Source organism: Pollicipes pollicipes, unplaced genomic scaffold (assembly GCF_011947565.3).
Source record: "Pollicipes pollicipes isolate AB1234 unplaced genomic scaffold, Ppol_2.1 Scaffold_7255;HRSCAF=8741_pilon_pilon_pilon, whole genome shotgun sequence".
In the NCBI taxonomy this organism is placed as follows: domain Eukaryota; kingdom Metazoa; phylum Arthropoda; class Thecostraca; order Pollicipedomorpha; family Pollicipedidae; genus Pollicipes; species Pollicipes pollicipes.
Window position 1 is genome coordinate 175,700 of NW_023597050.1, and position 14,301 is coordinate 190,000.

General features: G+C 53.5%; 1 protein-coding gene and 1 pseudogene across 1 annotated transcript; one reads left to right on the forward strand and one right to left on the reverse strand.

Moving 5' to 3' along the window:
- The first annotated feature begins 203 nt into the window (after window positions 1–203).
- Window positions 204–7,387, forward strand: LOC119111018 (uncharacterized). The gene is made up of 8 exons (XM_037234838.1): window positions 204–323; window positions 1,214–1,328; window positions 2,023–2,190; window positions 2,410–2,484; window positions 3,474–3,696; window positions 4,293–4,498; window positions 5,331–5,497; window positions 7,081–7,387. Exons 1-8 carry the CDS (start codon window positions 264–266, stop codon window positions 7,339–7,341), a joined length of 1,275 nt encoding a protein of 424 aa, XP_037090733.1. The 5' UTR covers window positions 204–263; the 3' UTR covers window positions 7,342–7,387.
- A 3,493-nt stretch (window positions 7,388–10,880) lies between these two features.
- LOC119111019 (trafficking protein particle complex subunit 6b-like) lies at window positions 10,881–11,593 on the reverse strand (annotated as a pseudogene).
- Window positions 11,594–14,301: the final 2,708 nt, after the last annotated feature.

Sequence of the window (14,301 nt, forward strand, 5' to 3'; positions counted from 1 at the left end):
CTGCTCCCGTGCCATCGTAAGTTCGTTTTAAATGCTTCGTCGGCACTGTTTATTTCCGGTGCCAACGCCTCTGGTGGCAGCATCCGGAGGAGTTTCTGCCTGTCTGGCGTCTCCTCCCTGGGTGTGGGGCCTGGCTGCGCCCCTGGCCGTGCGCGGCTCGGGCGGCAGGCTCCGTTTCGGCCGATACGGCAGTCGGCGGCGCGGGTTCACCTCGGGGTCAGCACTGCACGGCCGGTGGCCGGCGGCCCGCGGCAGTCGGAGTCATGAACAAGTCGCACCTGCCCGGCTTCGGCCTCGAGATCAAGGAGATCAAGTATGAGAACGTGAGTACTCGGAAACAAATCAGACGCGGGTTCAGCTTCAGTTCAGTTCAGCCCAGCTCAGCTCAGCTCAGCTCAGCTCAGCTCAGCTCAGCTCAGTTCAATTCAATTCAGACAGGCATATTTAGGACTTAAAAGCGATTCACTGCGAAGAGACCCGTTTGGGTGGTAACGGGACAGGTTGTCAGCGTGATTCAGTATGTGCCGCCGCTGTTGGTCACTAATCGTGATCGCTCCAGCGATTCGATCTACCTTGATGTAATAATGTCCGTGTAAAAATATTTGGGCAAGTGCCATTTGTCTGGAACGGCATTGCAGGAAGCACACACTTGCTGAGATTGGGGTTGGCAGCCGATCTTGGTGCACCACGGGCTATAGGCTGCCCTCGCTGCGCTCTCATCGCGTCAGGACCATTTCCACCAAATCATGCTCGCCATAGCAACAGGGCGTCGCTCCCGTACCAGCGCCGCGCTTTTGTGAGTAAATACGTCACATACCCTTTGCACCGGGAACTGACGCCTCAGCTCTGTGCTGGCGGCCACCGTCCGTCAAGCAGGGCGATGTTGTGCGCAGGGCGTCGTCGTGTAGGCGTCGCGCCCGGCGTCGACGGGGAGCTGTGCTCGCATCGGCCCGCGTGGCTCGTCTAGCCATGCCGGCAGCGCTCGGCCTCGGACATCACCGGGGATGTCATCACCACACAAGGCCAGGGACTCGGTGCGGGTCGGACGAGAGCGGGACAGCGCTTCAGACGTCGGGAGAAGCGGGTCCCGAACCACCCGTGACGCATGCACACGGCCGCTGTTGGTGTTCGGCGCCGGTGCTGGCGAGGACGACCTCGTACTTGGGTGTGCAACAAACTGACCCCCGCCCGGCCGCGGCGGTTTGCTCGTCAGTTCCTGGACTGGTTCGTCGCTCTGCGGCCCATCAGCGAGGCCTGGGAGGCGCAGCCCACCTTCCTGCTCTCCGAGTACGCCTACTTCGCGCTGGCGATTCTCACTCTATCTCACTGTGAGTTTAGTGCATATTACTGCTCCTCGAGTGTGCCTACTTTGCGCCGGTAATACTCTACTAGCCCTATGTCACATTAAGTGGACCCATCTTACTCCTCGAGTGTGCCTACATGCTCCGCGCATTTAAAATACGTACTCTGCACCAAATTTGCTTTGTTCCACGGTGAGCTTAATGCTCCTCCTCTCGGGGGACGGGTGGGCGGTGCTCACCTTCAAGAGACCCTCACCACCCTCAATCTCGCCCTCGTGCCGGCGACGCTTACCTCTCATCTTTGGCGAGCTCGCCCACTTTTCTACTCTACGAGCATACGTACATTACTGTATGTATTGCTGCGTGATCCCAGGCGATTCGCGAGATGATTCAGGTACCCCTTGCTCACATCTGTCATGCCAAGTACAGGGTACGCCTAACTCAAATAGCATCGTTTGTGCATGCACATCCATGTCGTATGCGAAGTCAGAGTTGTGAGCGTATGGTGATCCTTGCGAGAGGAATCCGGGAGCACGATTGTACTTCATGCTTCGGCCGTTAATTCCTGTTCACATGGCTCCGCATCGACTCTCGGTTCCGCATCGACTCTCGCTGTGACTACTGCCACCCGAAGTAGAACACCATCGCACCGTTATTCCCAACACAATGTGCGGTCCTTTGCGTTTGAGTGGCAAGGTGCCGACCGGTGGTTATGTTGCAGCATTTTACCTGGGCGGACGCTGGCCCTACATGTGGCTTGGCTCCCTGATCCACGGCCTAGTGATCGAAAACATCTCCATGAACATCCCCGACATCGAGAACTACTGGCAGTCGCAGACGACCATCGTCTTTCTGGGGCGGAAGATGCCCCTACATATCATGCTGATCTGTGAGTCTTCCGTGAACGCTTTGTAGTCTTGAAGCCGAACCGCCTAACTGCATATTCTGATGGCTACGATAGAAATGTATCGAAAAACTAGCCGGTGCTCATCATCTATCAGCAGAGAAAGGCGGTAGCCCCGCTTTGGCTTGCCAGCATTCACTTGCAGTGTCTGGTTGGATGTGGACTGTCCTGTATCTGCTGACGCCGCCGCCCAATCCGACGCAGATCCGGTGATGGAGTATCCCGCCCACTACGCCGTGGCCCACCTCCGGCTGCCCCGCTACGCGCAGGCTCTCATGGGTGAGTCGGCGGCAGCGGGCCCTCAGAACGCGGCCGGCAGCGGACGGCAGGTTCTCAGAACGCGGATAGCGGCCAGCGGGCCCCCAGAACGTGGGTAGCAGGCAGCGGGTCCTCAGAACGCGGGCAGCGGGCAGCGGGCCCCCAGAACGCGGACAGCAGACAGCAGATCTTTAGAACGCGGGTAGCAGGGCCCCAGAACGCGGGTAGCGGGCCCCAGAATACGGGCCCTCAGAATGCGGGCAGCGGGCCCCAGAACGTGGGTAGCGGGCAGCGAGTCCTCGAACGCGGGCAGCGGGTCCTTGAACGCGGGCAGCAGGCCCTGAGAAGGCAGCAGCGGACATTAAGTCCTCAGAACACGGGCAGCGGGCCCTCAGAACGTAGGCAGCGTGCAGCGGGTCCTCAGAACGTAAGCAGCGGGCAGCGGGTCCTCAAAACGCGGGCAGCGGTGACACGTCGTTAGAACTTCCAGCACCGCTCGAACTTCGAGCGGCCGGTCATGATCCACGCCAGTGCATGATCCCGTCACTTCATGAGAGCGCCCAGCGAGATCGGACGGGCCGTTTTGCCGTCGCAGTCAGCAGTGATGTATGGCACCCGGGCAATATGAGCAGGCCCGGTTCATACGAGGCGCGCAGCCGTCACCTGATCATATGTCGACCCAGCGTGTGATCTGAGGCGCCCGACGCGGCTGGCCGGGAAGCAGTCCCGCCTGAGCGCTCGAGTCTCACAGAGGCGCCCTTTAAATGCACCCATCTCCTTGGTGCGGTTTCCCGACCCAGCAGTGGCCAATGCACCATGCAGATATTTAGGTTTTAGCAGCTGTATCTCTTGCCGTGCCCAATTCCTTTTTTGTACCGTCTTAAGGACAATTGTGTTTTGTGTTCCATCTTAGTGGGGTCCTTCCGTCCAAACCACTCGAGTGCACACTTCCTTATGCCCCATGTCCGGGTTAGCGTTGTGAGCGAGGGCGTCGTGTCCTCTCTGCCCAGCCGGTCTGCTGGAGGTGCTGATGGACCTGCCGTACGACATCATGTGCGTGCGCTTCCTGCACTGGACCTGGCACGACACCGACCCCAACATCTACGACCGCCACTACTGGGTGCCGTGGAACTCGTACTACTTCCACCTATCGTTCGGCGTATCGTTCTACTTCTTTCTGCAGCTGTGGAGGCGCGTGTTCACCGGCGACGACTCACACGGCCACCACGGAGGGTAAGGCGGCGGCCGGGTGGCCCGCAGAGCAACATGACCCGGCGTGTACACTGGGGGAGCCCTGCCAGTAGGCCCCAACGCCGGAAAAGCATTTCATTGGGCCTACTGTTGTGCATGGAAAGAACGTGTGCAAACGCGGGAGCCCTTATCACTAGACTTGGTCACTAGGCTCACTAGGCATTAAGCCAGATCAGAAACAAGTTAAGTGACGGGCCAGACTGGGTCTGCACGCGCGGTTGTCCACTGATTTTGATCCAGTTTCGTTGTGACGCAGTATCATAGGTCACGTTCTCCTCGGTTATGACCGATACATGATGCTGTGACCATGCGGAGTAGGCAGCGGCCTGACTTTGTCCGATGGCTCGCATGCCCCCACTGGCCCGCTGACGCCTCGTCGGCTGTACTGTGCCCATGTCCGACCGGGAGTCACCCTGGTGTGGGCAGGGCTCCCCGAACATGACGCCCCTCTCCTCCCGGAGCGCCGCTCCCGTCTCGGGTCGGGGCGCCCTGGGGAGGCCCTGTCATTGGCGAACCGTCCCCATCAACGCTGTACCCGCGCCTGCGCCCGCCTCCCAGGCCGCCCCTGCGTCCGGCAGGTTCGGTCGGGAGCTGCTCTGCGCCCTGATGGCCGGCGTGTGCGGCATGCCCGGCGGGGTGCTGCAGTTCCTGCCGCTCTACCACCCGCTGCACGACCTGTGCGGCGTGCACTCAGAGAACACGTTGCTGATGATCGCCGCCCTGTATGCGCTGCTGGTGTGGTGCGCCGACCGACGCGCCGACGACGGCTCCCGACCCCGGCCAGGTCAGCCCCCCCCCCCCCCCCCCCTCCTCGGCGCGCACTCAGAGAACACGCTGCTGATGATCGCCGCCCTGTACGCGCTGCTGGTGTGGTGCGCCGACCGACGCGCCGACGACGGCTCTCGACCCCGGCCAGGTCAGCCGCCCCCCCCCCCCCCTCCAGCGGCGCGGCGGCAGCCGACCCCCCCCCCCCCTCCTCTAGTGGCGACTCACTGCGGCACCGCCGCACTAGCATCTGGTGCGAGCGGTAGTGAACCTCTGTTGGTATTTGGAAGTAGGTCGTGTAATTCTTGACATTGTATAACTCACTCGCCGTCATAACTTGCAGCATTTGACCTTATAATATGTTTTTGCGAAGACATCAGTCGCACCCTCCCCCCTTTAAGGCGTAGTGTCATCTTGCAGTTTTACATTGGTGAATTGTAATTGATGTATTATTAGGTGTGCTGTGGAATGCAGGAATCACACAACAGGCGTATCTAGTAGCCATTGTGAGATTCTTGTAATAACCGACCTTCAGTATGCCACGCTTTACTGTTAAAAGCAAGCGCTAATGACAAGGACCGATTAAGGCTTTTTATATGAAAATTTCTATATTATGTTTCGAAGAGTTTGGCATCATTGCTTGCGTCACAGGTATCGACATTTTTACATCAAAACATGAATTTGGCGGTGTGTTTCGTGAGTGCTGACATTTTTCAGTTAAGTAACGACTGCAATTGTCGATAATGTTCCAGTGTTGTAGTGCTGGTTGCAAACCAACCCCGTGTGTCTTTTCCCGTTTTCACTAGGCGCTGTACTCGATCATTGTTAACATTTGCATTGTTTTTCGGTAGGCCAAACGAATCGCCCATACTTGATCACATTCTGCTTGCTGCTGCACTATTCGGTGTACTGGTGCATGGCCGTATTCTTCAACCCGGAGGACGAGGTTTCCATAGGCCTCCACGAGAAGGTCGGCCCATGTGACGTGTACCAGGACGTCCACACCGCTTTCGGCATGGTAAGTATCTGCAGTCGTGGTCAGATTTGTCGGCATCTTGCAGATTGAGAACTGCTTAAGGGTCATTTATCAGCTACGTTACACACTTTTGGTCATTTTCCATCCCCTACTCCATGATTACGAACTAGTTGCGTTGGGCGATCCCCCCCCCCCCCCTCTCTGGTTACCCTGTGTTAAGCGTAATGTCCCCAAAACGCAACGATCATTTGGCTCGTAAGTGAGCTAGATGCGAAACAAATGACGGGCATGTTCCTTGTCATGAAAAGAAACCGATGACATTTGAGTTTATGGATTGATTCGCTTCTAAAAGATGCTCGTGCTATTAGCCGCCACACCTGGGCGTCGCGTTACACTGTTCCAGACCTCCCCATGCCCTTAACGCCGACACTACGATGGCGTTAGGCTCTGCCAAAAACGTCCCCTCCGCTTTTGACGCAATTTACGGGCGGCCCCTAATACGTAATTATGTCAGAAAGCATACATCATCAGTGGCTACCGATATGAGCAATGCATGATCTGCTTCTCTTCTGTGCTTCGTGGTAAGGCAGGCAAGCTGGTTAGTCTTTGGATTCGAGATCAAATTGGTAAAGATCTTACAAACTGCAATGATGCACAGTGGCATGGCAATGTTACCATTTTGCATGTTAACAATGTTGGTTAAGATACCACCCTTTGAACCACCATTAGTCATGTCAGATATTGATAGGAGTATATATAGATACCAGATAGGAGTAAAAACGGGCAATATTGGGGTCATGCATTGGTCACCTTCGCTGAGCAAATGCTCGGGCTGGGCTCCCAACCTTGCCGGGCATGAAGCCGACTCATGGCTGGTGGCCGCGGCATGGTCTCAGTGAGAGCAGGTGTTGTGAGGAGGAAGGGGAAGGGGGGGGGGGGGGGCGGTAAATGAGAGTGGGGGAGTTGACATACACAACAAAGCGCTACAATTTAACGCTCGTTTTCCGGCGGTCTCCATTTCTCACTTGTTCACTCTCCAGTCATGTCTCTACGCTGGTTCGTCCACTTGCAATCCATCTTCTGGCGGTCTCAAGACGTGGTTCGTCCAGCATCTGGTCATGCTTCCATGTATGTGCCGTCCGCCACCCTCCCGCGTCTCCACCGTGAACCCGTCTATTTGTCGGCTTTGTCTCCAATCCCTAACTCGCCTGTTCACCGGCTCTGATTCCACTCCCTGACTCGCCTTTTCGTCGGCTGTGTCTCCACTCCCTAACTCGTCTATTCGTCGGCTGTGTCTCCACTCCCTAACACGTGTATTCACCGGCTGTCTCCACTCCTCAATTCGTATTTTCGTCGGATGTGTCTCCACTCCCTAGCTTGTATATTCTTCAGCGGTGTCTCCACTCCCCAACTCGCCTATTTATCAGCGGCGTCTCCACTCCCTAACTTACATATTCGTAGGCTGTCTCTCCACTCCCTAACTCGCCCATTGCTTATGTCTCCGCTCCCTAACTCGTTCGTTCCGTGCTCGTGTCATCCCATCGAGCATAACTCGTCGCCTGTCGCCCATACCACCCACGCAACCAAACCCATCTCACCAAACCCAACTCACGTGCCGCCGACAGACCCTGAAGAAGCGCAAGTACCTCTGCGCCACCGACTACGACGAGGGCTACTTCGACTTCCACTGCCTGCCGGACGGCCGGCGGCCTGCGCACGGCGCCCGCTGGTACACCGCCTGCGGCGTGCCCTTCACCAACCGCGCCGAGTACGTCTCCATGGTGTCGGCCGTCTGCGTGTTCGCGCTGCTCGTGTTCTACCAGTGTCTGTTCCGCTCGGGGCCGCAGGTGCAGCCGGCGCGACAGCAGAAGATGAAGCGGTTCTGAGGCGCGCGGGCTGACGCCGCCGGTCAATACACGACGCCAGGTCGCGTGGGGGATGTTGTATTATGAAGAGGCAGACGGAGGCGTTCACTGAGCTGACACGGGGCGCGTGGCGCATAAGGTGACCTTTTTATCATGTCATACAATGTACTCTTAACGTATGAAGGAGACCGAAAACGATGACTCAGGTTGCAAACAACCCCTTATCACCCTGAGCAGCTGACGTGGGCTATTGCTGCAGGTAACAAACACCCGTGTGGAATACGAAGCACACCTACATAATCTAACATCAACTTTTGTCCAGGCCCTGTTGTGAGGGTAGGCAATGCCTCGCGTCTGGTTCTGTGCTGTTCCATTTCTATTCCCTGGGTACTTTCGCCTTGCTGAGCCTCAGATTATCCCGATCTACCAGAACGGAAAATATCATATTCGGCCTAAACTACGCCGAATACAGATATCTAACGGCGCCGGGTTGTGACACGCTGGAGGCGTATAGTAGCGAGCACCGACACTCAAAGACTTGCGCAGCTGAAAGCCGTCCTATGGGAGCTTCCCTGGGGTGCAGCGGACAGCACCGTTGCTATGCTGAGACGAGCGAACAACACCGTTGCTATGCTGAGACGAACGGACAATACCGTTGCTATGCTGAGACGAACGTACAACACCGTTGCAATGCTGAGACGAGCAGACGGGCCGGTTCAGAGGGAAAAGTTCGTGGGAGCTTCACGGTCAGACACGCCAGAGACACTGCCCATTCATGTCGAGGATATGTTGTCAGGGTCCAGGCCAGGTTCTCGGTGAAGTATTACGGCCAATAGGGGCCTGCGTGGATGGAGAATGGCGTGAAAGACGCGTTGTTGCTATCGTTTGCCCTTGACTGGGATGGCCTGCGGTCAGTGGTAGCTGTCACGCTAAAGGTCGGATGACGCCAGAGGGCAGGCCGGATCGTGCCCGGTATTGAAGCACGTTTTTCGTTCGCCACTAAATCCCGTCAATGACCCGAAATTTCGCGATCGGGTGATAGGCCGGGCTCACGAGGCAATGTATTGCTTAGCGTGAACTCCGGTCCCAGAAACCAATCCAGTCATACGTTTGAACTCAATCTTAACAAAACGCAACCGCAGACACTTGTCGGTCAGCCCACGTGACCAGCACCGAGTGTCAAGAGGATGACACGACACATGACAAGTGCGAGCCACGTGATAAGACAGTTGCTAGCGACATCTATGGTGCGTGGCGATGGCACGGCGTTTTGATACGTAATAGTAGGTGGCGCTGCATTCAACCCGCCACTTCGACCACTGCCGGATCCTGGAAAGGCCAACAGTCTGGGGACTGGCACCTTTTGCTCTGGACGCCCGCGCTTGAGGGCAAAGGCTGTGTGATATACACTGAGCCGGTTTATGTTTCATTTTCGACTAATTACGAACGCGGCGGCATTAATCGAATATCATCGTAGCGACGCTAAACGGCCAGCATAGTGTTATCTTTGCTTCGCTCGACCAAAGAAAAGTTATCCGCTCGTATTTCCTCCCCACCAACTCATCTTGAGCCCACGCAGTGCTCCTTCTCTGAGGGGCCAGCTGCAGCTGTCAGCCATCATACCTTCCCTGGGTGGCCCGCTGCGGCCGTCAGCCATCAGCGGACTTCGGTGTCACCCAGCAACCCGTCCCGAGCACCCCCACAAACCCCAAAGGTGCACAGCACTGCAGCAGCAGTCGCAGATGATAGCAGCTTTGCTGAACCATCGCCTCCCTGTCATAGCCCCTAAATCGCTATGGCTAGCGGGAAGGACTCTAATCCAAACCAAACCAAAACCAAGTACTATTAATAGACACTGCCATCGACCACACTTGCCAACCTGGCGTCGATTAACGCACTGACCTGTTGGCTGTCCACGTCCTGCGACAGCCATTTCACACCACGTTGCGGGCCCCGTCCATGCGTGGGTGGGACACCAATGTTCTCTAGGTCGTCTGTAGAAGTTTCTTCATGCCCCTCGACGTCACTGTGATAACACCCGATCAGAAGCCTGCCCAGTGGGTTCATGACGTACGTCATGGAGTCGGGCGTTCCGGCAACTGCTGCAGCTCTCACGATCCTCTGCTATGCACCGAATCTAACATGTTGGTTACAATTTATTTTGGTGTACAAAGACCATGATCTTCTAAGCCTCCAATCACTCTTTCAAGTCTTTGTGCTAGATTGCAAAAAACTGACCAGTAGCACCAAGCGACCAGTGGGACACATTAGCATGTGTATTCTACCACTGTTGCGTGCACTTTGTTGTCAGGAACTGCTACCAATATCCTGTTCCCCAAAAATTGCAAATTGGAATTATTTTTGAAGACATACTTGTGATGAGCATGAAGCCCTTGAGCTCCTAGCTTTTCAGCATGGTGAATGTAGAGTTTGTCTGCTGACAGTTATCAATCTTCAATATACCAGGAGGTACTAGTTTAAACAACATTATCAAGTAAACATTGGTGTACTTGGGGACAGTGTGACTTAGCTGCACAATGTTACAGTGACAAGATCATCTTCACAAGATCACTGCTGAAAGGTTGAGTATTGACAATGCAAACAATAGTTACTCGATAATATCATTAAACCAGTGCCCCCCAACCTAATGTTGGCCAACAGCTGTCAGTATAATAATTATTGAACTCATTACTTCAAAAGGCCCTCTGTCATTTCCTTGTATCCATGACAATGGGGCTAAATAACTTTATGATTTGATAGGGCACATCATAGTCAGCTTTGGAATATCTCTGACAGTTTAATTTACTCAGCTACCAACATGCATCAGCCCCAGTGTAAACATAGTGTTATGTGCTCATTGGAGGCCTATTAAGGCAGAAATGCTGGCAGGCTTTCTATGCTGGCAGTCTCATAACTAAAACAGCAGCGAGCTGTGCTTCACTCAAGAGGCTGTCCTGGAGTTTCAGTAGATGTAAATCATGTCACATTGTTGAGATTTTTGCTACTTATCAGTTCTAAACATGTTCCAACCCTGCTGGTTTAGTGGTATATGATTGTAACTCAGACTGCAACATGGTGTTAAGCATGTGTTTCACCAATGTGTCACCCAGACCAGGAGCTGCATGGATTATAACATTAATTGTAAGGCTTCAGGGCATATGCCTGCTGACAAAACCAAGGCAAGAATGCCACTTCAGTATAAAACTGGTGTTAGCACGTTCAGAAAATATTGAAGAAAAAGGTGCATGCAAAACATTTACAATGTATTGTTTTGCATGGTTCTGAGACATACTATGTAAGCATAACATTTATACAACAGGAATGGTCATAAAACATATTTATGACATCTGCCCAAGCCCAGTACAATAACACATCATACAAAGTAAACAAGCAAGATCTATCACACAATGTCCTGTTTTGTAAGAGTTCACATTGGCCAGATGGCTACAGCTGGTCATTCTCCAAAGTGCAAGAATTGCTTCTTGAAATGACAGGAAAAAGCAGCATTCAAATTGCTGATCATAACCAACATCTTGCTCTGGTAGAGTTTAAAAACAGCACTAACTTCTTTGTACTTGAATGTGAAACTTGCACGCAGGCATGTGGGTGACTTCCGCAAGTAACAACACAGTTCAGACCCAGGTTGGATAAAGCTCCTCTCATCATTCCACACATGTATGCAAGGTACTTGGGGCTTGACTCTAGGTACTGCTTTCCAGCTGACATATTTGCCAGAAATCTGAAGCGATTGTCCAGCAGCACATACACACTTGGTGATTCGTGCGGAGGTTATCAATCTGCTTTCGATGAATGGCGAGCCAGAAATCTTTGCAGATGAATTTCATTGTATCCAATTCATCTTTGAATCTGGGCCACTCTCGGGTCAGCCTCTCCACGATCCTGTACCCTGCAGCAAACCCTATCCTCTCCAGTTTTGGAGACAGCATTCTGGCCACCGTCCTCTTTCTTGGTTTCATGCTCATTTTCGATGATAAATGCAAACAATTTCGTTGTGGAGAAACTCAAACAATGCTTCTTCTGCCATACTGCAAGCTGCACTTCTTCGGGAGCTCGTTTACGTGCAATCCGGGGTTCCCTGCCAGCCAAAAAGAGATCTACCAGGGATCCTGATAACGCGCAATTTAAAGATTCACGAAGTCGTCACTGATGGCCTTGGCCACTGGGAGAGGATATTTCCAGGACTGACTGTCCAAAACCCTCCCACAATGCCACCACGCACAGGCAATAACTCACGTCAAGCCAAAAATATCCACTGTCGGTTATGTGTTTTGCGTACACATCGGCGCAAATGCGCTGCTTTCGGAGGCAGCAAGCTGATCACAGATAAGTTGCTAATAAATTATGGTAAGGCACTCAGGTCATTTACCACGTCAGGATATTGCACATCCTAAATCATGCGTGCCGATTTACGTAGAGTGCCAGCCACTTCCCGGTGTACGATGCAACTTTCGCAAAATGGCTGCTATTGCACCATCTGAAGGAAAATTTTAGGTATCACTTGAAATGCCCCACTTCGCCGGTGGGTGCCACAGGCGTCATTGCTACGCTATTACCCATCCGATTCGAGGTTCCTTGTTGACACAGAATGTCATATTGGGCACTGCGGGCCCCTGAACGGTACAGGTGCCCGACCAGTGCAAATCGCGAACTCGACCTTGTCCCTGCCTGGAAAATGGGACCTCAGAGCTCAGACCAACACTTAGCCGAATGTTCGTTGTTCATGATCCCTGGCCGAAACAGATGAACGCTCTGTCTCATGGGTCCCTTTCGGTGGTGCAACAGATCATCTTACTGACATTTGATATCACGACCCTATGGGCGGGGCTTTAATGTGACCTACAGCCAGCCCTTCGGGCCCTTCAGCTATCCCACTGAGCCCTTGATCTTTGGTCTGGAGAGAACATTCCGGCTCCTCTTCGGACCCCCTCAACCACCGTTACGACTCGGGGCCACTTGCCGGCCACAGGACCCCTGTTAGGCACTCTGGCCTCTAACTGACATAGGAGACCCTCATTGTGTCAGGGACCCTCAAAATTGCAAATCGCGGACCCCGGCCCTCCGTTTCTGCTTGGGAAATAGGTATCAAGGGCTCATGCGGGCATGGAGCCGACTGTTCGGTGTTCGTAGTCTCTGACCGTCTTCGACACCCGCATTGTCTCAGGGTTGCTGAAACTGTGCAATCAGACCTCTGACTGATATTTCAGGTCCCTATACCTATTCCTAGGCCGCGATTCTTATGTGGCCTACAGCAAGTCCTTCAGGCCCTTATGTCATCCAGCAGGGTCTTTCATCGTTGGTTCCAGTGTGTTCCAGGTTCCAGTGATCAGGCCCCCTCTTCGGGCCTGATCGAATGTTTCCTTGGTCGGGTTCGAGGCCCGTGTGAGCATAGGACCCTCTGTTAGGCGCTGCGGGCCCCCTAGCAGATACAAAGACCCGATCACTATAAATCACTGGCCCCGACTTTATCGCTGATCGGCAGGTAGGTCCCAGGCCCATACCCTAACTGAGGCCGACTGTTATATATCGATATTATAATCGATTCGGTGGGTCCCCGATCGACGCAAAAGGCTCTCTGAACGTTATTTGAGGGTCCGCCTTTGCACGCCGGGGCCCCCCTGAATAAAAGTTGCTGAACATCCATTTTTGCTCTCAGACCCTCCAATCACGTCGTCGGATCCGGCGGGCCTTGGACGTTTGGGGTCTTTTCGAGCACTGCTACGACATAGTCCCTGGTTAGGCACTATTGGCGTTCTGAGCAATATAAATCGCTGGCTCCCGGCCCTGTCCCTGCTTGGGAAATGAGCCATCATCCTCAATTCCGCCACTAAGCCGACTGTGCGTTATTGGTGGTATCGGACTGAAACAAAGACCCTTATCGACTTAGCGGGCCCCTGATCAGCACGCAGGGCCCTGTGGCTGGCATTGGAGTACCCGGCCTTGCGGTCGAGCCCCTGGATGGGACTTCGGCCGGTCCCGTTCGGCCTGAGTGGGTCTCTCGGGCCTTCAATCGGACCCTTGGTCGTAGGTTCCGAGGGGTCTTTCGGGCCCCTCGGAGCCTAAGGGGGGGGGGGGGCACGTGCCTCCTGTACCCCCCCCCCCCCGGCCTGCGCTACTGATCGAGGCCAAGAAAGTATATGATTGTTTTGTTGTTCGTATCTGGGTTCGTGAGCACAATTTCCAGAAAATAACAGTCGTCAATTGACTCTCAAATAATGCTGCGCCAGGTACGATGATGCAATAAATAACGTGTTTATGGGTATATTCACTAAATAAAGAAATTGTGCTGTCTAAAGCAGCTTTCCAGTGAAACTATACAAATAGTTATAACGCAGCATATTTTACCATGTCTGATGTTTACTTCAATGTCTTCAAATGTGGAATATCCCTTTAAGGCATCTGGTCACGAATCTTATTTTCGTAGTAAATTTTAAAGATGTCCGACCCTTGCATTAGGCAGCATAAAATGCGATTCGTCATTGGCTCTTCACAGCTTGCACAATGTTGGTTGAGAGCCGATTATTAGCCGTTATGCCTGGAAATCGTGCTTACAAACGTCAGATATGAAGAGCTTGTGCTTACGAACGTCGATTGTAGTCTTGTTGGCTTTGGGCCATGGATGGCACAATGGGGTGGTGGCAGGATCTGAGTGGCATTTCTATGGCGCTATGCATGCCAAAATGATACTGAAATAGCGAGCACAAAACAGTATGCACACCCTTGTTGGCATTTAGATTAAAAGTTTTAGGTCGCAGTAAGAGCAAGGCTGTGAACTGCATCGAATGATCTTCAAAGCAGCTATTTCATTTTGAAAACCTCACACAAATATGGTACACACCACACTCTGAGGGAGGGATAGGGATGGTCGGGCTTGGTTGGTGAGTACGCATCGCACCAAGTTCTGACTGTTGTCGGGAGGAATCTATGACGATAAATTCCGTGTCTAAGGGAGAGGGCTGTCCC